This window comes from Corvus moneduloides, chromosome 3 (genome assembly GCF_009650955.1).
Source record: "Corvus moneduloides isolate bCorMon1 chromosome 3, bCorMon1.pri, whole genome shotgun sequence".
NCBI classification, from domain to species: domain Eukaryota; kingdom Metazoa; phylum Chordata; class Aves; order Passeriformes; family Corvidae; genus Corvus; species Corvus moneduloides.
Window position 1 is genome coordinate 103,295,092 of NC_045478.1, and position 26,345 is coordinate 103,321,436.

The 26,345-nt window shown below is 42.8% G+C and overlaps 1 protein-coding gene across 3 annotated transcripts; it reads left to right on the forward strand.

The window, feature by feature from the left end:
* Nucleotides 1-16: 16 nt before the first annotated feature.
* On the forward strand, nucleotides 17-16,969 carry BROX (BRO1 domain and CAAX motif containing). 3 transcript variants are annotated; one of them, XM_032103064.1, is made up of 13 exons: nucleotides 17-90; nucleotides 2,198-2,328; nucleotides 2,989-3,095; nucleotides 4,598-4,694; nucleotides 6,014-6,109; nucleotides 6,764-6,836; nucleotides 7,163-7,268; nucleotides 7,824-7,913; nucleotides 8,668-8,753; nucleotides 10,056-10,137; nucleotides 11,152-11,302; nucleotides 11,953-12,112; nucleotides 12,599-16,969. In XM_032103064.1, the coding sequence occupies exons 2-13, from the start codon at nucleotides 2,228-2,230 to the stop codon at nucleotides 12,683-12,685; spliced, it is 1,236 nt and encodes a 411-aa protein (XP_031958955.1). In that variant the 5' UTR covers nucleotides 17-90; nucleotides 2,198-2,227; the 3' UTR covers nucleotides 12,686-16,969. The 3 variants fall into 3 exon arrangements, with proteins under 3 accessions (XP_031958955.1, XP_031958957.1, XP_031958956.1); XM_032103066.1 differs by lacking the exon at nucleotides 17-90 and adding an exon at nucleotides 116-412; XM_032103065.1 differs by lacking the exon at nucleotides 17-90 and adding an exon at nucleotides 635-760.
* Nucleotides 16,970-26,345: the final 9,376 nt, after the last annotated feature.

Consider the following 26,345-nt stretch of genomic DNA (forward strand, 5'->3'; position numbering starts at 1 on the left):
CGCGGGCGGGGCGCGGGCGGGGCCGCTCCGCCCCTCCCTCCGCTCCTCCCCCCGCTGCCGGCTGTGCCGCCGCCGCAGGCCCGCCCCCAGGTAAGCCGCGGCGCCCACCTGCAGCACCGCAGGTGGCTCTCGCCCCTCCGCGAGGGCTGGTGCCGCTGCTGTCCTGCTGGCGCTCCCGCTCCCCCCGGTGTTGGTGGCGTTCGGGGGTCCCTCCCGCGGGAGGGCTGCGGGCCGCGGCCGCGCCTCCAGCCGCTGTCCCGGGGGGAGGCCCCACAACCGCGGGGCTGTTGTTGTTGGCGGCGGCGGCGGCCCAGGCACCCCGGTGGGGAGGAGGGCGAGCGGCGGGGTCGATGCGATCGGCCGCGATGGGGCGGTGCCATCGGCTCTCGGCTGGCGCTGCCTGCGGCGGCGGGTGCGTGACGCACGGGCGGGAGCGGCGGGGCCGGGCCGGGGTCCCGCGGCCTCGGGAGCCTTCAGGGAGCGCCCCGGGCCGGGGTCCCGCGGCCTCGGGAGCCTTCAGGGAGCGCCCCGGGCCGGGGTCCCGCGGCCTCGGGAGCCTTCAGGGAGCGCCCCGGGCCGGGCCGGGGTCCCGCGGCCTCGGGAGCCTTCAGGGAGCGCCCCGCGCCGGGGTCCCGCGGCCTCGGGAGCCTTCAGGGAGCGCCCCGGGCCGGGCCGGGGTCCCGCGGCCTCGGGAGCCTTCAGGGAGCGCCCCGGGCCGGGCCGGGCCCCGCGGCACAGCGGGGACGGCAGCGCCGCGCAGGTGGGTGCGCACGGCGCGACAGGCGCTGCCCGATGGACCGGCCCCGAGAGGTGCCGGCGCGATGAACAAGCCCCCCTGCTCGGGCAGGAGGATCTGGACAGTGCCGGCGGGTTGCGGGCAGATCTTCTTGGTTTGTTTTTGGTTTTTTGTTTCAGCAAAGGTCCAGAGTGTTTTATGAGGATGAACTTAAGGGATTCCAAAAGGACCACGAGGTGATGGAGGTCCTGGGGGGTCTCCAGTCCAGCGTCCTGCTCAGAGCAGGGACAGCTCCGAGGTCACACCAGGAGGCTCAGGGCTTTGTCCGGCGAGGTTTGGAAAACCTTTGAGGATGGAGAGCACACAACTTGTTCCTCAGTTTTTTTGTCTTCATGGTGAAGGAGTTTCTCCCTTTATCCAGTAGGGCCTTCCCATGTTGAGGATGTGCCCATTATGTTCCATCACCATACACTGCTGTTGTAAAGCTCACTGCAATGCTTGTGTTATATTTGTTTGCTGAAATTGAAGTAAAAGAAAAGAGATGGTCGGGTTTATCTCTGCTCTCCCAGCCTTCCAGGTCAGATACACTTATGTAAATAGATCCCTGTTTTCAGTCAGGGTTTGTGGTTGCAGGTTCATTTGTGCCAAAGGCCCCCAAATACGATCTGTTCACAGATTGGCCAGACACAGTGTAATGGTCTCAATGAATTAAGATTTAGAGGAAAAGAGGAAGGAGGCTCAGGGATGACCTTACCACTCTCTACAACTCCCTGAAAGGTTGTGGCAAGTTGGGGATAGGCCTCTCCTCCCAGGTAACAAGTGACAGGAGGAGAGGAAAGAGCCTCAAGCTGTGCCAGGGGAGGTTCAGGTTGGACATTAGGAAGAATCTCTTCACAGAAGGGGTTGTTAAATGTTGGAACAGGTTGCCTAGGGAGGCGGTGGAGCTACCATCCCTGGAGGTGTTTAAGGAAAGCCTGGACATGGTGCTCAGTGCCATGGTCTAGTTGACATGGGGGTGTTCTGTCAAAGGCTGGGCTCAGTGATCTCAGGGATCTTTTCCAACCTAATTGATTCTGTGATTCTGAGATATTTCTCGTGTAATTTACGGGTATATTCAGCCTTGTGCAGGAGGTAACAAATGTGGTTTTTTTCCTATGAATGTGTGTGCTCACATAGAGCTACCACAAAGTAGGTGGTAGCTTTTGCCCTAACTTGAAATAGTTGCCTCAGAAAGCATTTGTATCTCAAGAGAGTGCAAGTCTCACACTGAGCACATGGATGATGAGCACAAAGCACATGGAAGCTTGGCATTTCAAATGGGGAAAAAAAGAAGTTAATTTCAAATTAATTTCTTGCCTAGTTGGTTACATTTGGAATATCTTTTTGTGAGCAGAGGAGCATGATGTGCAGCACCTCAATTGTACCTGTTCCTGCAGCTGATCTTTCCTTTCCCCTCCTTAGATTTGGCATAAACAACATTACAGGAAGAAAATGACCCACTGGTTCCATCGCAACCCTCTGAAGGCTACAGCTCCTGTTTCATTTAATTATTATGGGGTAGCCACCACTCCAGCTGCAACAAAGGTTTGCAAGTAAGTGTACTTGGGACTGACTTCGCTCTGCCTCTTACAGTTTGAGGGACATCCTTAAAAGTCATGGTTGCTCTTTGGTTTTTGAGCTCAAGGTGGCTGCAGATGTGTAGGCAGGGAGGCAGTAAGACATTGCTAACACTGAACATTTGCTTACAGACAACAAATTCTCCAGTTTTTGACTCTCTGAGTGCTCAGCAAGGCCAATTACAACAATGCAGAGGCAAAAGACGAAAACCACTTCATTGTCTTTCTGATGACTGTGCATTCCTCTGCAAAAGATTGCTTCATTTCCATAAGTGGATAAGGCCTGACTGTTCTGTTGTGGATAGGAATGTAATGAAAAGGGATCTCAGCTTATTTTGCAGATCTGTTCTTACCTCTTTATCCCATCATCCCATTCTAATGTCAAAGAATGTTCCTGTTGTTACTTCCCTTTCCTCTCTGTGCACCCAGCCTCTTGGTAGGTAAAGGCATAGTAATTTTAGTGTTAGAACAATAGATTGAGTACTGATTATCCACTGCTGTGTGTCCAGAATGGATCATACTAAAGAGTCAGTTATATGTATCCAGAGGAGAAAGGAAGAATCTTCTGTATTAGTACATTTTTGAGTAGAATTTCTTAGGGGTTTTTTTGGGGTTTTTTTCTCTTCTTTCATTCAGTGACTTGAGGTTATCTCGAGCACGGCTACTGGAGCTGTTCACAGACTCGAGCTGTAATCCAGAAATGATGAAGAATGCAGCTGACTTGTACTTCTCACTCCTGCAAGGTAGGAAGATTTATTAGCAGTACTACTAATTCACCAAGAGAAGCATCAGCTGAATTTTAATGGCACTTCTCAGAATGTGCATTGTGCTGATCTCCTGTAAAGAAGCTTTGCAGTTCTCAGGAAGGAGAGTGTCTTCATGGGTTCTGTGCTTGATACCAGTGGTGGCTGCTCACCAGGCCCCTTCTCCAAGTTTTCAGTGTCCTTTGTGACCCTGCCAGTACTAAGTGCTGGCAGTCCTGCCCTCCTGCTTTTAACCTCATTCTGGTGGAGGAGAAAATGTGTATTTGTCTTATGTGTTTGGTGGTGAGTTTCTCCTCAAGTATAAATTGAGTCAATTAATTAGTTGATATCATTTACAATTCAGTATAAACTGCTGGTTTGGGTAATACTAGACCATAGACTTCTGGCAAGTTTACCTTCTACTGCTGCTTGTCTTAGGTGCTCATTAGCATGGTATCTTCATTTTCAGTAGATGGTTCACCTGTGATGACACCTGTGATGACACATTGAAACTTTCCTTCTGCCAATATTTTGATAACTCTGTCATAGCAGTTGGGTGCTCAGCCAGGTTTCTTAGGACTGGGTTTTCAGGAATCAGCTGATTTGTGGAAAGTGGGATCTTTCAGTCTGTGGGAAGTAAACATTGGTTTATTGAGGCCCTGGGAGAGTGTAGGCTAATGCCACATCTAGATAAAGGCAAGATAAAAATACCTGTTGCTACAGCCGAGATTTGGAGAGTTTCTCTAGGAAAATATCATGCTTGGCCACTAAAATCATCTGCATGTGAAAGGAACAAGTATTTTCTGTGCTTATAAAAATGTGACACACCGAAAGCTGTAGCCGCAGCCGCTGCTATGGCAAGCTCTTGGCCTCTTAAAATCTGTAAGACCTGATCAGACTAAGGCCCTTCTTAAGCCTCCCTAAAAAATTCCTGGGCCTGCATATGCTAGAATTTGAACATTCCATAGCATTAGCTTCATCCCACTGACTGCTGTTTTCTGGGCTTCTGGACAAAAAGAGCCAATTTCCTGTGGCCCTGGAGATAGATGATGACTAGGTTAGTCCATGCTTAGAAGCCCTTTTCCCTCTCACTGTTGACCAGGCAAGTTCCCTGGAATTTCCAGGTTGCCACTGTGGTGGCAGAGATAGCCACTCACCTTGAACAACCTCAGCCATCCTGTACCTGGGCCAGTCCCACTCCCAACTTGTCACCATATGGGACTAGCAGACATCTGCCAGGTTTTCCTTGAGCAGTCAGGATTCTCAGGGTTGAGTTGGTAATGTGCTGGGCAAGTTGTTTCCTGGAGTAGCCAGTTGGTTTTTTCCACATTTTGTTCTCAAGATACTGAGGAATAAACACCTCAGGAAGTAACATGGGGTTTTGAGGGGTTCAGCAAGAAACATTCCTTTATCTATATCTGTATTCTTACTGATCTCTCTCCTTCATTACTCGTTTGTTTCCTACTTGAGATTGCCTTTTGGTACATTTGTTTATTCCATAGGTTTCATCCTTTCACTGGATGACTCTTCCCAAGAGTGCAAGCTGAGATATATCCAGAATTTCAAGTGGACAGACACATTACAAGGACAAGTCCCGAGGTGCGTGTGCTTCTCTGGGTGCGGGGTATGCAGCTGCTGTCTGCTGCTCTGTTACACACGTGCACCTGTGCCTTGCATTTGAGGGGAAACAGAAATGTAGCAAAGTCTTGAACACAAAGTAGTTTCTAAAAAGGTGTTGCTGTGTTTTTGGTAACTGCCCTACTGTGTTAGGTGTTCTGAAGTGTACGTGGCCTTTATGTAAAGCTGTGAGAATGCACAATAATTGTAGAAGGATCCATTGGGTCTTAGTTGATCTACAAACTGAACCTGCAGTTGGCTACAGCACTACAAGGGAGAGCCTTGAGGGTATTGGTGAGTTGAGCATGGTAACAAAGCTCACTGCAGTTTAAAACTTCTTCCTTTGGCACTATGGCCTGACCAGCAACTTCTGTGTGTTTTGGGGTTCCAGTGTTGCTGAAGATCTGATTTTGTTCTTGTCCTCTGAAGCTCTGAGTACATGTACTCTTGGTTCAAACAAACAAATCTTCTGTTCCAGTAGGAATACAGATCTGTAACCTTCTGAATTACTCACTTGTCTCTTGCTATTGGAGGTGATTGTGTTGTATAACCACTCCTACCTATTTGTCAAGCTTTAGCTAGGAGTGCTTGACCTCCTCAAAGCTTTTACTCCCCTTGGAAAAAAATCTGTTGATTAGGACTTTCTTCTAATTTTCTCACGGTCACACACACTTGTACTTGTGCCAACATTACTCTTCCCTCTCCCACATCTTTCTTTTTAAAAGGTTTGCTAGTTCCTAAGCTATACTGAGCTTGTGATTGCAAGTTCAGTCTTTTCAAAGACTGTTTTTAGCTTCTGAAATATGCTGCTATTTGCACATGCTGTTTGTCTGCAGTTACATAAATACTTGAAATAACATTCATTTGAGAGAGTTGTAACAGACTCTGATTTATTAACTTAGCAGTACAACTTTAAAGTGGACATTCCAGGGCAAGGCTTTCCACAAAATGTGCAATTGAAAAAAAAAAAAAAAAGAGATGGAAAAATGTCAGCCACACCCAAAGCTAAACAAATCTCAAGTTACAGTTTTAAAATAAAAGTTCCCAAAAGGGAAGGGTGGGCATCTGAATGTGGGAGATTCTAATTATGAGCTCTTAAAGGGAACAAATAAAAAAATTGAAGTCTCTCTTAGGCAGTTCAGCAGCTAGGAAGTTCTGAAGTGCAGATTGTTGACATCTTAAATGAAAAATGTTTTATAGAAAGAAATGTTGACTTCTGCTACATGAACTATCAGCAGAGAGAGATTGTCAGAACAAAACTGAATGCATTAAGATTTTGGGGGGTTTTTGTCTTTCTTCAGTGCCCAGCAGGATGCAGTGTTTGAACTGGTTTCCATGGGATTTAATGTAGCTCTATGGTACACAAAATATGCATCAAGACTCGCTGGAAAAGAAGAGTAAGTGGTTTTCTTTTCTTAATGATTCTACTCCAGCAATACTCCACCAAAGATTTAGCAGGTTCTGGGGTTTGCCTGCTGTGAGGCATGTCCAGCGGAGACAGAGGAGTTCCAGGAGGCCTTTATACACAAGCACTTCAATCCCTTCTTGCCTCTGTAAACCAAGTGGATTAGTACCACGTGATGGTGATACAGAGAAAGTGTCAGTTGTGAATAAACCCTTCATCGCCCCGCTCCAGGTACAAAACTGAGGTTCTCAAAATCACAGGTCTGCTGTCTTTTAGCCCTACAGACTTCTAAATCCTTGGCTTTTGACACTGAGGTTGCCTTTTACTTGAGAGTCATCATAGGATCTTACGCGTTTGGTTTTTTTTCACGCAAGTTCTATTTGATTCTTTAATGATGGGACACTGTAAGAACACTGTAAGAACATTGTACCCTCCTTTACTCTGAGGGTAGCACAGCAGTGGGATAGGTCACTTAGGGAATCAGTGGACTCTTGATTCTTGAAGGATTTATGATTCATCTAGACAAAGCTATAACTGACCTGATCTGCTGTTGCAAATTGTGGTGCCCCAAAGCAGGAGGTGGGACTGAATGACACCTAGAGGCCCTTTCTAACTATAATTTTACTGATTCATTCTGTTTTCTCAGTATAACAGAAGATGAAGCAAAAGATGTTCACCGCAGCCTGAAAATAGCAGCTGGGATTTTTAAACACCTGAAGGTAGAAGGACTTTCTTTGCTGTCTGTTCTTCGAGGTGTCTCCAAATACTTGACTTTTTGTCTTAGAAAAGCCTTTGCTATACTCACACACCTGAGACCTCCTGAATGATACAGGAAAAAGAAGGATATTAATATGTTTTGGTGCCTCTCAATCCCTGCAACTCGTTCCCAATGGCAGTGGAACAGTAATGTGTCTTTCTGCCCATATTGTGCTACAGTATGGGCAGCTGCCTTGGGACCTTCACTGAGTGTGCCAGTTAGGAACGAGGCACTTGTTTTGCACTAGTATTAAGCCTAAAGTAACTCTGAGACTTGCTTTGTATTTAGGAAAGTCACATTCCAAGATTGATTACACCTGTAGAAAAGGGAAGAGATTTAGAAGCTCGACTTATAGACTCCTACATCATACAGTGTCAAGCTGAAGCTCAAGAAGGTACCCTCAAATATACATTGGTTGGGTGTGGGAAATGACTCTTTGTGGGTCACTGATGTCTCATGAATTCTGCTTGCCATCAGGATTTTTTATTCTCCTGAAGTACTGTGGCTTAGTGGGGCAGGTTGCTTTTAAAGAAACTTAAGTTACAATTTTAGAAGGAAAATGCCAAAAATCAGTCTGGTATTACATATATAATATGGAATATCTTTCACTTTGGCAGAATTGTGTGTGGCACTCCTCCCTTTTTCTTGTTTTTTCCTTTCTTGCAACCCTTTCGCTACCATGCTTGCCTAACATAAATTCCCAGTTCCTTTACTTTAAAATGTGTGCAGCTTCTGTTTATTAACAGAAGGCTAACATTCCTTCAGTTTTTCTATTAAACTGGAATCATTATATCCAAGAAACAATCTGTCTTTATTCTGCTGTTTGCTTGACTGCACAACATCTATTTTCTGTTCATGCCGGGGTTTTAAAACCCTAAACGCCTCTGCTGATTTGATGTGATGGGACATTTCAATTAAATTTAAACTGTGGTGTGGAACTTTTTTTCAGTGACAATTGCTCGGGCTATTGAGCTGAAACACAATCCAGGCCTAATAGCTGCTCTTGCTTATGAAACAGCCAACTTCTACCAAAAAGCTGGTGAGTGTCTTGTTTTATATCCTTAGTGACTTGGTTTATGCATTCTTGCCAGCAGACATGCTTTACCCATCCATAAATTGAATATTAACACTGTTCTTGGTGGATATGGAGTGTGTATTTAGCTTCTATTTAGCACATTTAAGGCTTCAGTTATCAGCATGTATCTTGATAAGGCCTTTTGGTTTTGTGGGAATCTTTTTCTGTAGCTGATGGTAGGAAATGTTAATGACAGAAGACAGACTAGCAGCAGACAAACGGCCTGATGTAAATAGAGCATGTTCCAGCTGCCTTTGGGCAGCAGATCATGATGCAGAGCATGGAGAGTGCAGTGGGTTAATTATGTACCACCTTCCAGATGAGTAAGATGATCTCTGGGCTTACTGAGCCAAGAGGGAGGAGTGCAGAAGTATGGGGGTCAGGAGAACATTGTAACATGTGTCTCATTGTAGGTCACTCCTGGAACTTGAACTAGGAACAAGCTTTGAAATGCTACCTAAAAATACTTAGGAGAATTAGCCATCCAAACTTAGTGGACAGTAGTTTCAGGGATTCTAGGGACAACTGCATGATAGCTGCGTATTTCTGGGGTTTTTCTCATAGTTTCTCTATGCTTTTGCAGGAGTAATTTTTGTCCCTTGTTTCTGGATACTTTGTAGTTAGGATCTTTTGCTAAGTTTAAGAATTCTGGTCTTTTAATGTGTTTGGGGTTCTTTCTGGAGATGTGTTAAGAATAACTTTACATATCTATTCATAGATCAAACATTATCCAGTTTGGATCCAACCTATGCAGGTAAATGGAGGAAGTACTTAAACTTGAAGAGCTGTTTCTATATGGCCTACGTAAGTACTTTGGGTGGCAGCAGTCACAGCTTGTTGTCTGTCTGCCAAGGGCTGGATAGGGAATGGGGGCTAAGTACTGCCTTGGCTTTCTTTCTATCATGTGAAGAGGGATTGTGCAGTGGCAGTGGCACTTGAAGTGTTTTCATGGAGCCAAATGAAATTGCAGCAGTGTGGATTTATTGTGATCACGGATCTTTAATTGAGGCCATTCAGGCTGAGCATAATGGTCATCTCTGTTATCTACATCACAGTCTGATCCTAGGCACAGTTCAGAGCTGAGCATCTTTTGGAAGGCTCTGAATGAAACTGCATCAAGTACCAGTAGGTACCATTCCAAGAGCTGTCCCTATTTGCCTGATGGATCTCCTAGCAAGTGCAGTGGGGCCCTTGGGATCCTCAGCTGCTTCATTTGCTGTGTATTTCTTGTAGCCTGCTACAGCCTATAATTTGTCTTTTTTATACTGTACAAAAGGCCCAAACTAAGCAGGTAACAGCATTGTCTTTCTCTTAGGGTGAATGTCTAGCTAAAAGCTGCTTGCCTTATTAGCAAGTGTGAGAGGTGAGGGAGGGTCAGAGTTGTGGTACTTCTCCTTTTTTTAATTTGTGTGATCTGGGCAATGGTAGATTTAGATAGAGTCGTACTGTGGCAACAGGCACTAAAGGAAGGGAGGCAAGGTAGGCAGTAGTTGGTAGGATTGTTCCTTTGCCTATTGTATTTACTATTTAAACTCAACTCCTGATAATAGATAACAGTTCTCACTGGAATGCAATACCACCTTCAAGCATAGATATGAAAGAATGGGACTTTTTGGGGTGGAAAAGTTATTGGAACTATGACAAAATATCTCAGACAGCAGAATACCTCATTTTTTCCAGATTCAGTGATGTTTGTCGCAGGTGGAGTTTTTGAGTGTTCACGTGGTTTTAGTTATCAGTCTTAGCTTTGCAAACTTACCTGGGGTTCATTCTGTTTCTATGCTGGTGCTTAAAGCTGCACACTGCTACAGTGAGAGCTTGAACTGGCCTGTGTGCCAGTGCTTTTGGTCAAACACCGTTGTGCAGCTCAGTTAGACCTGAGACAGCTCGGTTCATACCAAGTGTTTATGGGTCTGGTTCATAGTGTCCATGCTGAGCTGCATTAATGGTTCAGTGAATGCTGCTTTGACTTGCATTCCCTGGCTGTTACCTACCTGCAGGGAATGGCAGCTTCAAAGAGCTGCAGCTGGTGTAGGGAGCAGGAGAAGGGAATTGGTGCAGGAAGTGCCCAGTGACGTTGGTAATGATTTTGTCCTCTCCCATCAGGCATACTGTTACCATGGCCAGACTTTGCTGGCAAGTGATAAGTGTGGGGAAGCAATCAGATCTCTGCAGGAATCAGAAAAATGTAAGTGTGGTTGAGACTGGATTACAGGGTCTGATGATGCCATGCCTGTTCTGTTTTGCTGGATCGTGTTCATTTGCTCTCCCATAAAGCTTTATCTGCCACCTGATGGAAATTCAGCACACCTTTAAATAGAGACAGTGTATTTTTTTTTTGTCTTACCAAAGACTGTCTTTCATAACAGTGCTGCAGAAAATTTCGTCTTCACTTCTCAGCCTGGCTTAAAAAGTGGCTTTGAACTGCCTGCAATATACACTGTAAAAACCAATGGTCTGGTCATCCTGTTTTTTGGTTTCTAGAGTAGTGCAGCCATTTCTGCTTTGGAGGTTAAATAGTAAATCTAGACATGCTTGTTTATTTTTAAACAGGTTTCAGTAACTTATTTCCTTTCTATTCATTTGAAAGGTAGATTCAGGCAAGTTTGCAGCAGTTCAAGGTCTTCTTCCCAGTCTTCTCTCTTCAAAGCTATTGCTACCACAACAGCCTGCATTGCATAACTTTACTGCAATGTATAGAAGTGCTCAAATCTTCAAATTGGGAACATCAGTATTAATTGTAAAAAGAAATAAAAAATTTATTAAGAACAAACTAAGTTGGATTAGTTGGAGTAAAACAAATACTGTTCTGCTGTTCAGAGAAGAGTCCTTCTCCCACTCCATGTTATTTATTGTTGTTTGGTTTGGGACATCAGCTGTGTGTGGACACCTTCATACCCTGTTTTTCCCTACCACGTGGCACAGTTCTTGGGCTTATTGTTGCATTTGGCACCACACATAAGAATGCTTTCCTGCATCTGCCCACCCAAAAAGCTATCTTTTTCTTTTCCTGTTCCTAGTCACTTGTTGGATGCAGTAAATCTTGGCTGAAGTGCTGCCTTTGAACTAGTTTGGTTTTGTTTCTAAGAAGAAAGAGGCCTGAATGGATTCTGGTGTCTTCTAAGACTGAAGCACTGTAGAGCAGAGCCATGATTTAAGAGGGTCATGTAAATAATTTTTACTTCCTTTCTTTTTTGCAAAGTTTTTGCCAAGGCCGAAGCATTGTGCAAAGAATATGGAGAAACCAAAGGGCCTGGGACTACTGCCAAACCTTCTGGACATCTTTTCTTTAGGAAATTAGGAAGTTTGATTAAGAACACACTAGAAAAATGCCAGAGAGAGAATGGATTTATGTAAGTAATTCATGGTTGGTACAGCACTCTGTATGAAGTGTTATTACCTCCTTTGCCTTTATTTCAGAATGGGATGGTAAATTTTACTCTCCATTTGTTACATTACTTTAGGGCATGGCATGTAACTTACAGATAAACTTGAGATTCTCTAATTTTCTCTCAGCAGATTTGCAGTGGGTCTGTGCTGTCCCACTCTGTGTCCTGTGCCAGTTCAGCAGGGTGGGTTGCCCTGTAGCCAGTCTTTGGGGGCGCTGCTGTGTTGTTGCCATTATCCACTGTGGCACATTAAGACTGTTTAGGAGAAGAACTGTCCTTTTCATCTTTGGGAAGTATTTTAAATCCTCATTTGTATTTTGAAGGGGTTTTTTTTCAACCAAAGATGCTCTTCTCATTGAAGCACTGGGAATAATGGTTATTAAGTAGGAGAAAACCCACCACACTATTAGGGAACAAACAATAATACTAAGAAGGAGTTGCTTTTGTTCTTGTGAATCTTGCTGGCAAAATGCATGTTAGGCAGTGCCTTAACGAAATTTTTGTGGAGCAGTGATTGCCACTGTGATTGCCCAGATTGCTTTGTTTAGAATTGCAAACAAGACTTGCAGAGATGGTGCATTGTATTTTAAGTACCTTTCTGTATTCTGTTCCAGCTATTTCCAGAAGGTGCCAGCAGAGGCTCCCCAGCTGGAACTGAAAGCAAACTATGGCTTAGTAGAGCCTGTTCCTTTTGAGTTTCCTGCCTTGAACACACACTGGACTCCTGAAACAGTTGCAGCATTTGATCTCACCAAGAGGCCAAAGGATGACACTGTAAGATAATCCCATGTGCTGTTCTTTCCACTAGCTTTATTCTGTGTATCATACAGTTAGCTTTATTCTGTGTATCATACATATACATATAACACTCCCCAGCTCAGTGTAGGAAGCAGACACAAGGCTACCACTTAAGCTCATCCTTCTGCTGTGCCAGGGGCAAGTCAATTAACCTCTGCCACACTGCCAGCATCTAGAAATTCAGGTCATTTTTTACTAAGTCCGGTAACATTACAAGAGTGAATGCTAGAGAAAGATTCTTTTTTAGAAAAGGATTCATTTAAGGATGCTGAAACAGAGAATAGTTAGCTTTTCCCCCTTGCTTGAGGCTTACTCAAAGTCTTCAGCCTGGAAAAGAGAGGGGACTGTTAGATTATAACATGTCAAGTTAGCTGTGCATAAATGCTGTGCATAAATACTGTGCAGATACAGTGGTTTGTACTTGTGGTATTAAGTTGGGGTTTTTTTTCTTCTTGTTTGCAGGCTAAACCAAAACCAGATGAAGAAGTAAAACCTCTGAAGGAACCAGATATAAAGCCTCAAAGAGACAGTGGATGCCAGATTTCTTAAATGCCATAAGTGCTTTGAATTCACTTTGAAACTCCTATTCATAGGACTCTGGGGCTTTAGTTCTGATCTCCCTTTTTTGATTCCCCTTTTTTCATTTAGAAGACTAATTTAATTTACCTTTGTTAATATGTGTCTATCTTGCTTAAGAATGTGGTGGATTTCTAGGAGGTTATTTATATCTGAATTATTTTTGGTTTTAGTGGGATATCATAGAATGAATGGGCTTAAATGTTCCTATTGTGCCTCTAGGGAGTTTCTTTTTGTGGGTTTAGTTTTACACACAAATAGCAAAGGAAGTATCATGATTGTAATGCTTGAGGATTTTTCCATTACCTTATATGCTGTATCATGTCCAGTTCTGCAAACAGAAGTTTGCATGAACAGTTATATTTATTCAAGTTTTGTCATTCAGACTTAGCACGCTGTTGTGTTCCAATTCACCTAACTGTAGTGAGGGAAGAAAATCTGGGTTTGGTTTGTAACACTCCTATGGTATTTCACAGGACTTTCACAGAACCTGGGAATCCTCAAGTTCTGCATAACTGGAGCACAATTTATGTTCTGAAACTATTAGTCTCCGTTCTTTCTCTACAGATTAGGGTTTTTATATCAGAATTTGTAGTAAGGTACCTTAGCTTGTCTGTTCTTTAATCAAAATTCTTGAGTATCAAAGTGTATCTGAAAGTGATGCAGCAAGTAATATGAAAGTGCTTAAAAGCAATGCATCACTGTGACATTTGTTCAGAGTTTTTGAATCTGCAAAGCTTTGTTAAGTTTGGAGGCTGCAGACAGTTCAGATCTCCTGGCACTGGAGTTCCTGAAGCTGTCATGCTAAGGTAATGGATTTGTAAGCTGTGTTTCCATCTGGGTGGTGTCTATAAGAAGCTGTCAGGAGAACAGGGAGGAAAGATGAGCTGAAGAGCTGATGGCATAACTGGGAAGCCAAGCTCTAGATTTCCTTTATGCCCTGTGTAAACAGTGCTGCTTCTCAGCTTGTGCAGTATTTCACTGAAATCAGCTCTTTCTGAAGAAAACTTGCCAAAAGCCAAGCCCAGTCAAGGCTGAGAAAGAAAGGATTTTGTAGAACTTGCTGCTTCCATTTCTGCCTGCTGTGGAAAATGTGACAGCATTCTTCAGTGCTGAGCACTGCAAAACACCCATGACAACAAAAACATCTTTCTGATTTGCTGCAAATGCAAAGGAATGTGATGCATATGTTGAAGTGAGAGCCTTGCAATCCCCAGCTGCTGCACTTCTCTTTGCCTGAGAAAGAAGCTGGGCAGCCTGACAAGGTTCACCCTTTTCAGCAAATGTGATGGCATCGGCACTTACCATGATGTGAACTGTAAACACATTCCTCACTTTGTACTCTTTGTTCACCTTCCACTGTGCTGTAATTCAGTGCTTCTAAAATCTTTCATGGTGCTTGGAGTCACTTAGCTTAGAGAGCAGGTGTGTATCTCCTTGAAGGCCTGTGGCACAAAAGCTGTTGAGGATGTTAATAGGAAGCTCAAGACTCTTCCTGAGATACTAGAGCAAGCTACAGAATTTGTTGCTACAAAAGGCAAAGAGGTTTTTAATGCTGGCTGTTGTGGGTTGATCAAATGCAGACCTCCTTGCTTCCCGTGCTGGATTTTTCCTTCTGTCAGTCCTGCACATAAAAATAAGTGTAAAGTGAGCTGAATTTCTTTGGAAGAAGTTTCTGTTCCGCAGGGGCCTAGAGGATAATGAGTATCAAGAAGAATACATATCTAAAATGGCTCCATTTCTTCTGGTGCTGCACAGGGACCTGGGCTATGTTTCATGAAGAGTTACTCAAATCTGTTCATAACTTGATCAGTTGACTCAATAGACTTCTTGCATTGTTAAAAGACCAGCCTAGGTTTTGCCAGAGTGGAGTGTGGAGTTAGTTTTCTTGTATAGATTTTAATTCTAAAAATGTATTCCAGCTGTAGTCATCAACATTTGCTCAGCCTGCTCCCTTTAAGGATTGAGATACAGTTAACTCCGTTTCATAACCACAATTTTTTAGTTACTCATTGTTTTTCAGAATTCTTTGTCAATATGTACACTTCTCAACTGAATTAGTTTTCTTTCTGTAGATCCTGTTTTCCTTCCCCTCATTTTCCCTTCCATCTGCTACAAACTGTGGCACAGACTTAGCCTTGCTTGCTAGTGCACGTGTAGATCCTGGGACTCATTTCCAATGCAGCTTTTACCCATGGGTGGGTTCCAGTATAGGAATATCTTAAAATCAAATTAACAAATCATGACTAAATCGTTCCCAGACAACTTGGTAGGAAAGATTATTTTACGGACTTGGAATTCTTTGGACGCTTTCTCAAACCAAGTGGTTTGTCTGAATCAAGTTCACTGTAAATAGTTTGGGGCATAACCAAGTGAATTGTGTCAGATGATGACATTGCTTAAGCCTAGCCGTGTAACCTCTTATGCCATAGCTGTTTCAGTAAATATGATGTAGTAGTTTAAAAATAGACTAATGGAACAACCTAATTCACTTAACATGTGTTGCTTTTCAAGACAAACTTTGTTTACTTGTAGCTAAAATCCTGTGGCAAGCATTGGATGGTTTTGCCAAAAAAGAAGAAACTGGAGACTGTTTAGTTTGCAAAGTAGAGAGAGCTGTGAGGCAATGAGCAGCTTTCTCTTCTGGTTTTGTTGGGTAGTAGGAATTACTGTAAATAGGATATAGATTAACTGATCAATATGCTTAAGAATGTGGGTGAATGAACTGGGAGTTTCAGTCAATCTGGAAACCCAGCAGCCATGTTCCTTCTATTATAGTTCCCTTTAGTAATTTTTAAGAGTGAGGTATTTTGAATGGTGACTTTTTAATATTCTAATGCTGCAAGAGCCTGATTTTGTGGCCTCTCTCTGGTTTTAGAGGTTCTCATGGCTAAGCCTGCAAATCTTATTGGTGTAAATAGTCTTTAAAATTCTGTGCCCCATCTGAAGCAGGACAGAACTGCAGCTGAATGAAATACAGAGTGCTGGGCCCTCTGTTTTGTGCTTTAAGAAAAGCAGTGATTGTCTTTAGTCTACTATAAACCAAACCATTAAGCTCTTTGTAGGATTTCTATTCGAATACACTTTCTCCATGTATTTAAATACACTTCCTCCATGTTCCGTGTTCCTGGGTTTTCAGTAGTTACTCTCCATCCAGCATGTGACAGCTGAGGGACTAAACCTGGCCCTTGGATGCTGATGTCTGCCTCCTGGATTTGATAGAGGAGTTTTGCCTGTCAGCCCAGGGATGGAGTTTGGTCACTTGGATGTTCAGCATGGATACGTGGTGTGTCTGTAAAGATGGTAGTGGTTCATACAATGAGCAGGAAAATGGATCCCTGTGTCTGTGTAGAATAGAGACAACTTTGCACTTTAGAATTTTCTTGTCTTGCAAATTTGGTACAATACAGTATGGTTGTAAATACTCCTTCATTTTGTTGCACTGATTTCAGTACTGTGCTATGGGTGAGGTTTTAATGGGAAACATTGCTAAAATGTATTTTTAATTGTGTATAAAACAAACTCATGAAGCATATCTCTGCCATTAGTATTGGGGAGCACAAGAGGAGGCAGTAGTTCATCTGTTTTCCATGGGAATTCCAAGAAGTGAAGATTTTCTGTCTGTTGGCTGCAGGGTGAAACATTTCATCCCACCCCTGTGTCTGGTATCTAAACTGAAGTTTCAGCATTAACATAAATCCTGTTCATGCCTATTAATTATTCCTGAAAATATTCTGTCTCTAAAGATCACTGTTAAATCACTATAGTAGTGTAAGCTGCTTTTTCCCCCCTTTTTCTGTGTTTTTTTCCTGTCACTGGCCCAGCTGAGTGAGGAATAAAGCACAGTGAGTAAGACTGGCATAGAAAAGCCCCTGCAGTGTGTACCTGTCTCCAGATTGTGAGTGCAGTGTAAAGGCCTTTCCACAGGGACCATTGGTTTCACTCAGACCTTTCCCCACTGGTGATGTTCTCAAATTCAACAAAGGTCCCATGGCAACCAAGGGCACCCTCGATTAGCTTTTTATGTAGGAAGGCCTCCCTCCTTTGGTATTGGTGCCTTCATGGATAACAACCTTCCTGAAGTCATCCTGTACTCCGAGTAATCACACTTCAATGGAATCAGCTCTGAGATCACTGACCGAGCAGCCTTACTTTGTGAAGACAGTCACCATGCAGTCTTAAGCTTCATAGTTGGAAAATTTGTATATAACCACAAATTTCAGAATACCATTTAAAATAAACAATCTTAGAGTATCACGTTTTGTTTCATTATTTAAAATTTTAGCTATAGTAGCAAGGAAAAGGCTCTGTCTTGAATGTTACTTTCTGCAATTTAATGCAACTTTATTAATTATAGGGAATGCTTAATCCTTGCTTAAAGGAGGACTTAAATAAGGAAGATACTTATGTGAAGTGGGTGCATGTGGAAGTAGTAGCTACAATGAAGCATGTCAAGTCCTGGGGCAGGAAGAGAGGAGATGGACTTCCCAAACTCCTGTTCAGAAAAAAGAAAGTAATTAGGTAGGATTTCTTATGGCTATACAAAATCCAGTACTTGCCAAGGTCTGTGATATTGTGGGATATTCTGTATACAATGTGAGGGGGGTTATTTGGGAATAACTTCTCTAATATTCTAGATGAAGCCTCACTAGCACAGTTAGTTCAGTCTTCCCTATCTGAACCAGACGTGCATCTGCTGGTGCCTCCAGGAGTCCCATCTGTCTCTCAGAGCCACGTGGTGGTCTTTAATAATTTTGCTTTGTGCCTCCAATCTTTCTGTCTGGCTTTTCCAAAGAAGGACTCACCTTCAGTTTGCAGTGTCCATATTGATGGCCTCTGGATGTAAGGCTGCCTTTGCTTTGTTGAGTTGCTGTCAAATCTGAATGTCTGAAACAGGTATCTTGTTCTCTGTGATATCTGGACTCTCTTCTGTGCTGGCCGTGCTTCCCCAATTTCTGCCAGCACAGCTTAGTCAATACCTTCTCTCCAAACATTGTCAATAACTGCATAACAGCACAAGCAGAGCCCTCTCAAATGTATAAAAAATTCCCACTGGACTCTGCTGGAGTGATGGCCACCAAGAGTTCGTGTTTTTCCTGCAGTTTTTCCACACAGCTGCCCAGCACAGTGCACCCAGGAGTGGCACCACAGCTTTAAAGTGGGAAGAGGTGTTACAAGTTACACCTTCTACATCATTTTATCTAGGACATCTCTGTAAGGACCAGCAGGGTGGCATCCAGGAGCCCAGGTGTGCTCTGTGACCAGGAGAGCAGCTATGCCTCCATCGAGGACACTGCCAAGGCCATGGAGCAGGAGCACTGACAAACACAGACAATCCCTTGCTCTGTGTCCCAGCAGCTGCTCTGTCCCAGGGCCTGGCAGCCTCTCCAGGGCATCTGCCCTTTGGGAAGAGAGTGGTGTGATGCTGTGTACATCTGTGTGGGGTTTCTCTGGCATCATGGGCTGGGTTTCTGTGGCAAGGATTGCAGGGGAAAGGCTGCAGGGGCGGCTTCTGTGAGCAGCACCAGCAGCTGCCCCCATGTTGGCCGGAGCCCATTCCAGCCAGCCCCAAGACAGAGCCTGTGCTGGCCAAAGCTGTACCCATCAGCCGCCTGCTCGTGGCTGTGGGGAAAAGGCCGTGAGGTGGACAATGAGGCCCTGGGCAGCTGGAAATGTGAACCAAGGGCTTCTCTCCTCTGCACACTGCCCTGCCAGTGTGCCTCAGCGGGCTGGGGGTGCACAGGAGGCTGTGAGGGGACACAGCGGGGACAGCTGAGCCCCAGTGACCAGAAGGATTTCCCACAGCATATGATGCCATGCTCACCAGTCAAACCACAGGGATGGAGGTTGGCAGGGGCTCCACTTGCTCAGAAACTGGCTGGACATCAGTTTGTTGTTTTTCTTGGGTTTGGAGTTTTTCTCCCTCTCCCTCTTCCTTTTTCTTTTTTAAATTTAGTTAAACTGCCTCTATCTCAACCCACCAGTGTTTTGCCCTTCCAATTCTCTCCTCCAGGGCTAGGAAGTGAGTGAGTGGCTGTGTGGTGCTGAGCTGCCAACTGGGGATAAATCATGACAGTCCTCTGTAAAACCATAACAGCAGCACCCTGTGCACACATCATCTGAATGATGGGATACAAGGAGCATCTGCATATCAGGATTGCAGCAGGAAACAGGAGCTTTAGCCATGGATGTTTAGAAAAAATCACAAGTATGACAAGAAATCTCCACCCAGCAAAACATGAGTATTAAAAATGGAGAAAGTCACAAATACAGGAATTGTGGTATTTACAAAGACCACCAAGTGAGTCTTCCAATAGCCACATTAAGTATGACACAACTGAGGCTGATGTAAACCTTTCCTCTGGAGAGCTCAGTCATGGAGTTATGAATCTGGGGGATAAAACATGCAACTTTGCCATTTTTGTCTTGTTTGGTTTGACAGACTGGCAAACGGGATACAGGTGATGTATCTCCAAGACTTTGTTCTTTCCAAATTCAGATCTCTGTATGGCTGTTGCATACACTAACTATTCTAGCAAAACCTGCTACTCATGGTAGAATTACTTAAAGCAAATAATATATTAGCTGAATCTGGCCAGTGTGAGGAGATCAATTAGAAGAGGCTGCAGGCTTTCTTCTTTGCAAAGTAGCAGATCATACTGCAAGCTGAATGGTACAGAACTGTGTTTGGTGCAACTTCACAGATTAACTTGGTTTTATGCTCAAAATTAAAGCTTTCTTCTTGTTTCCATAGTTCACAGTATCCTTGGAGGCTGTATCTCTGGTTTGGGGCAGCTTGAGTTGCAACCACTTAATTCCTTAGCAAATTAAAGTTTTTTCTTCCCTTTTATTTTTTAATTTTAATATGATTGATTAACTTACTTGAAGGATGGATTAACTGGAATGCAATCACTACTCAAGCAACAAAGCTGGCACTTTGATATTTTTTCTCCTTCTTTTAATACTGACTGTTGTTGTCTCAAGGGATTATTACCAGGATTTAAAACCCTTGATGATTTTTAAAATTAGCTATTTTTTTTTTGTTCAAATGATATAAATTCTATCAATACAGTTCAGACTACACTGCTTAGTATAAGCCCATCAGCTTTTTCCAAAGGGTACATTTTACAATACCCACAAAGGAGCTTTTGCATGCCCAGATGCAGCCATAGTGGATGAAAACAGTAGAAAACCTTGGTTATCACAGAGGTAGACAACAATCAGTGCATGGTATGTTAGGTATGGTATGAATTTTGTGCAAACTTCACAGTTAGACCCCTGTGGCAGGAAGCACTTGCAGGAAAATCAGAATAGGATGATTCTAATCAAGGGTGGACCAAGAAAGATCAAGTAATTCTTGACAGGTTTGTTAAATTTGAGCCATGTATCACTAGGTTTAGTCAGCCTGACTAAGGACTTCCTTGCTCCTGTATTTCAAACTGCAGAAACTTTTAAGTATTTAAGTATGAATTGACCAGAAAAAGAATCCACATAAAGCTTAAAATCAGATTACATGAATTCCTGTGAAAAGTACTGTAATACGTGGTAGATCCTTAGGAATATAAGAGGAAATTAATGAACAGAGAAAGGGGAAGATGTTGAACTCAAAGCCACATTAAAATTCAAACGATTTGCTTTTGGCAACACAGCTTTAAAAACCCCCATGCTGTAACTATCAATGGAAAATCCTTTTTACTGGTGAGGCAGATACAAAGTCTCTCTGCAGCTTCCACAATGTCTTCTGTCTCCTGCTGAAAGAAGAAATCTCCTTGGTAAGAAAACACTTTCTGGACAGAATTTCAGGTAAATATGACAGAGTTACCAAGTGATTGACATGTCCAAAATGAGCCATCAAGGGCTGTCACCTCATCCCCTCCACCAGCTCAGAGAATGTCCTGACCAACTGCACGTGGGCAGCACAGCCTGTGGAGGTAACCAAGGGCATCCACCTACAGCAGGAAGTCAGAGCCAGAAATAATTGTGTGTCCCTATGCTCGTGCACTTGTAGGGAGATATCATTTACAATTTACACACACTTGGCTCTTTCTACCCAACGAAAGCACTTTGCCTGTTTTTAATATCATCGGGGATAACCACAACTGACATAAGGATTAAGTAAGAGATGGGGGTTTAAGTACTTTAAGAAACGAATAGACATTGCACTTGTGGCCATGGAGGTATTGATATTCCATAGCTACAGCAATAAACTTCAGATTGCTCTTCACTGCCACATGAAGTTGGGATGTATGTGCAGGCAGGTTTCAAGGAAAAATGGTGCATCAGATTGAAATCTGCACTGGGGCTGCAGTTTTAAATGATGCTATAGGAGGAAACCTTCCCTAGGATTTTGTATGTCCATCTTTTCTTTTGGATAAGGTAAATAATGCATAGTGAGGGTGCAGGAACAACTGATTTTTCAAATTGTTAATAAATAAATACTAATAAAACATGGAAATTTTTACAGATTCTCGAATGCCAATGAAAAGCTGTTCTGAACCCAGTGCTGGGCATGAATGGAACTGCTGAGGGACCTGGCCTGAAAAAGCTCCCCCTGCATGTTGCAAAAACCAGCCTCAACCATGACTGATTTTAATCCAAATGAGCTGGTATAAATAAAGCAGATCTTTTTCTTTTCTCTTCCCTCACAATTTTATTTTTCTCACTTACAGTTAGTCCAGAACTCAGATCTAGAAGAGCATGAAAAATTTACCACTGAATGAAAAAAAAAGGTTTAAATGGAACATTTGATTCTTCCTGGCCTGATTACCAGAATACAAGTAAGAAATGATTCCATGGAAATCAATGTAGCTGTAGGAAAGTAATCTCAGTATAACCATGAAAATCTATCAGCCTGCAAGTTACAAGCTTGCCATAAATAAATGTTTGTCTATCCCACTTGTTTCCACTTTCCATGAACAACACTGAAATGTGAGGTTAAACTTGGTGTGTTCTAACCCTGCATTGCAAATAAGGCCTTCCTGGGGCTCCTGGACCCTCCGCTGTCACAGGCACCTACCCAAGTGTGTGTTGGGGGAGAGAGGCACAAAGCCACAAGGTTTCCCAGCAGGATGGTGCTCAGTAAGAGGCAGGGGTGCCATTCCTAAGCAACAGCTATGGCAAGTAACTGGATGTGGTGTGTAGAGAAAGCTAATGAGGACAACCACTCTGGCTGGGCAGAGCAGAGCACTTAAGGGTCCTTGGACACAGGGGAAAGCCATTCTCTCTGGGGGGAAAAACAACCAGCCCAGCAGCTTTTATGATCTTATGTCAGCTGACCCTTTCAACACAGAACAGAAAATAGTTGAGCCTTTATGTGCATCTTTGCAATAGGTAACATCCCAAATTCAGCCTGATCCAAAAATGAGGTGGGGGTCACTAACTGCATGACACTGTACAGGATTAACTTAGTCTAACCATAAAGGCCCTTTGGGAATGTAGGTGATACAAAACTCTTCCCAAAACCTGAATTCTAGAGCATTTTTCTGACACCAGTTCTATGAAAGTCCCCAAAGTTTGTTGTTCTGTTGCAACACTCCTGGTTCTATTAAGCGGTGATTGCCTTCTCTTAGTGGTGGTTGCTGTTAGGCAATCCAGCTGGATAATGTAAGGTAACTCCAATTATCCTTTACTAATTCCTGCCAGTAAGAAAATAACCTGCCCTGCTTTGTTATGCTGCAAGACTGGTTATTGATGGCTGCAACAATGGTGGTTGTTCAGGACATTCAGCTGATCCAAGGTAAATCCCAGGGCCTCTCGAGGAAACACCTCATTAGATATTCAACTGGGTGAAATTTTGTAACTAGGGATGAATGAAATGTGTGGTGGAGCTTTTCTAGCAATAAAATTCTACAGAAAAGATGGATTTTTTTTTTTAATGTGAAGATAACAGATTATAGACTTAGTAATTTTAAATTCAGTTTTCATTGCCTATCAATGAAGGTTTCCCAAAAGTTGGTGAAACTTGAAACTGTCTGAATCTGTATTTGAAGTCCTAGTTAGACAGTTTAACTTCAGAGAAGACTCACACATAGGCTCTTGAAATTTAAGTGCAACACAACTTCCCTGAAAGCCTGAAGTGTCAGCTTGTGCCAGTGTATGCTTTAAAGTGAATGTCTACTTTGCAAAAGCGATATCTAACTGGTGGTGTAGTTTTCCAAGATGTAGGTGTGATACAACTGAACTTTAAAACAGGACCTCAGCTCTGGCAGCATATACTGAGATCTTTCACTTGAGCTTGATTCTTGTCCATCAAATTCTATTCTTATTTCCCTTTAACAGACTTAAATTTGAACCTTTGATACATAAACCTATTTAACAGCAGGCTTACTTAGTTGAGGGAGTAACTTGAGAGGAAAAAGGGTAGCACAGGAGGCTTTGCAGTTGGGACTCTGTTGAAGCATGAGCCAGAGGTGAATGAAGCTCACCCTCCCTGCTCTAACACTGACTTCTTGCAGCTCTTTGCTGCTAAAGCAAAACTGGTTCATATCTAAAATGTAACAGCAGATTTGCTGCTGGTGCTCCACACTGTTGCTGTTTAAGATTAATTTTAACTGGTTTTTGTGGCTTCTGACACTGCAAATGTCTTGTCGCTATTCACCACATCAAAAACAGCCATTAATCAGGTGATGGCTTATGTGATGGAGTCTCAGTGCAAGGTAAGTAGAAGCACTGGGACAATAATCATTTTTAAAGTGATCCTAACAGAAGACACCTACATTAGTTGCCTCTTATCTCATGAATGTTCTACTGTTTTATCTTCAGGAACATGGAGATGGTGGAGAGAGCTCTGAGAGAAATGACATGGACTTTTTTGCGTGACAAAAGACACTTTGGGGTACAGGTGTTGAAGATCAGTTAAGGATACAGTGGATTTCTCACAACGTGCTTTTGCAAATAGTAATGAGGTTTCAAAATGTGACCCAAAAAGTGTCTCAACAACTAAACACTGATTGTTGCTGTTCCAATATACCTCTGATTAAAGTAATTTAATAGGCTAGGAGTGAATTGTTACCCACTTGTGGCACAACACATCTCCTCCCTTTGCCTAGCCAGCAAGATTTTAATATGCAGTAGAGAAAAAAACCACGATCATGGAAGAGAAAAGGGAGTTTTGTGAGGAAGAACATGGCCTCGGTGGCATCTACTGCTTTATTTAAGCTGAAGAGACAGCTGGAGCTTGTCATCTGATTCCCATTAACTGAGGCTCTTGGACCTGTCATTAGCTGATGATTCTGAGCAGGGCAAACTTCCTTCTTGGGGCATTACAAAGGAATTCAGTGTCCTGATGTCCTTAAATCAGCCTGCAGAATCCTCTTTTGGTCTGGGCAGATGCAGATTTTTTTTTTCCTAATTCATCAAAGTAACCAAATGGAAAAAAAAAAGACCTTTGTCTAACGGAAACATGTAAAATTTACCTCTATTCAGCAAAGCAAGCAGTTTAACATTAATAACAGTGATCTTCTTAAATCTTGCTCTCCAAATTCCTAATTTTTGTTGCAAATTAAAGTGTTGGTCAGTATTCATAAGGAAGGTAGATTTGCTTTCTAGATCAACTAATCTAATAAAAGAAGAGACACTTATCCTAGTTGATATGCTGGTGCAGTAATCTCCTATGAGGTACTGAATATTGTCCTAAGCTACCCTTGGTTGCACATTTTTGGTTGCTAGTATGCCTGAAGAAAGTGAGGGGGACCACTGAAGAGTGGACTGTGTAAAGTACTATGCAAGACAACTTTTCTGGACAATACTTTTGAAGGGCTGTCTAAATTAGGCTTTTCCCTTATATTTTCACGGTAGTTGAGAAAAAGCATGTCCAAAATTTGGGTTTACATGGGACTGTGTGGTTTCTGGCAAGCTAAACAGAATAAACAAAACTTTCCAGTCGCTGAGCTGTCAGTTGACAATGCAAATCAGTGTTAACACTGTTGCCTCCCCTAACTCTTTCTTTTTCCTCCTTTTTTTTTTTTCTTTTTATTAAAAAGAAGTCAGTTTGAGTGCAATGGTTTAGATCATGGGAATATTTATAAGGGTAATATATCCCCCCAAAAGCTGTTTTCTCTCTCAGCTAGAGAAAACCAAGACAGACATACAATCACTGAAAGCAGACATTTCATTCATCCACATGCAAATCGCCACCATAAGCCAGCCTGAGTCTCACAGGAAAGACTGGAAGTGACACAACCTTCAAAGCAAAACCGGGAGCTCAGTCTATTTCTGCAAAACATGTGCTGTGAGTGATTGAAAGTTGTGAATTTTTAATCTCTCTCTCTCACCAGCTGCTGAGTGTCTCATTTCCTTGGCGTTTCTGGTTTTTCCTAATTTCAGAATTGGAGAGTGAATTTGTCACTGTTCAGCTCCTGCTGTATAAACCAGTGGTCACACTCAATAAGTGCTCCAGCTAAGATAGCACGCTCCACAGGCCTGTCTGCACTGCTGGATGAAATATTGAAACTTAAATTATTTCCATTACACAGAACCGTTGTCTTATGATTACTTGGTTGCATATTAAGTGTCAGGATTTGAGAAAGTAATTCTGTGGTCAAAGAAGTGGAATTTATTCACATAAGTCATTCCCTCTGTTTTCTTTGTTGTTGTTTTGTTGTTTTTTTTTTTTTAATTTGACTTCTCTTTAGAATCATATGCCCACTGGAGAGACAACTTTTACAGCTATGCTGTTTCTTGTTCATGTTCTGAATGACACCTTTCACTGAGGGCTCTCATTTTTTTGTTTCAGCTAAGGCTGACAGTACTGTCTAGGGGAGACTACTGTCCTGATTGTAGCACGATAAACCTTGGGAAGGAACAGCTATTTCCCTCGTTAGTTTTGATGTTTCACTGCAAGGCAGAAAATGCCCACACTGCCCCTTTGCTCACAGAGCTGTGCTTGTTGTCTTTTCTCCTGATTTCATAAGGAAGCAAAGCATAACAGAACAGGCCTGTGGTCAGCCATTTCTGTCTGGGTCATATCCACAGGAGACTCCATTCCCACCTTATCCAGCTTTTGGCAGACTTGGGCAGTTTTCTGTAGCTTAAGGATTGACAGGTTGTCTCTGGCTACTGCTGAAAGACGGATATTTTCTAGTTGTTGACAAAAAAGAAAGAAAAAGAAATTCTGGATCCCAGGTTATGTCCTTGTTAACCATTTAAAGTGCTTTTGCTGGAGAACACCCAGTGCTCTTCCATGAAACCTGCAACAAGGGACTCTACTGTGGCATTCCAACAAGCCTGCGCCAAGTGCTTTGACAAAAAACATGCACGCTCTGAAATGAAATCTTATTTACTGTGGTGTTATTAAAGTGCTAAATAAACAGGCAAACTCAGAAGGGCTGCTACGATGTGGGCGGGTGAATAAATAAGCTTTGATGCTAATGTCAGTCAATGCTAATTTCTATCCTTTGAAGAAAGTGTGATAAACACAGCTGTCAGAATTGTGATCTGAAATTGCTCTAATTAATTTAGATTTTTAGTAGAATGAAAGCAGCTGAGCACCTTGTTTTGTTTCCTCTTTAGCTGGATTACTTCTGAGAATAGTGACTTTCCAGTTCTTTCATGGCCAGGTAGGGAAGGTAAATTACACACAAGGATCTGAATATACACAAGACTATTGTATAAAATTCTGTCTTTGTATTCCTTT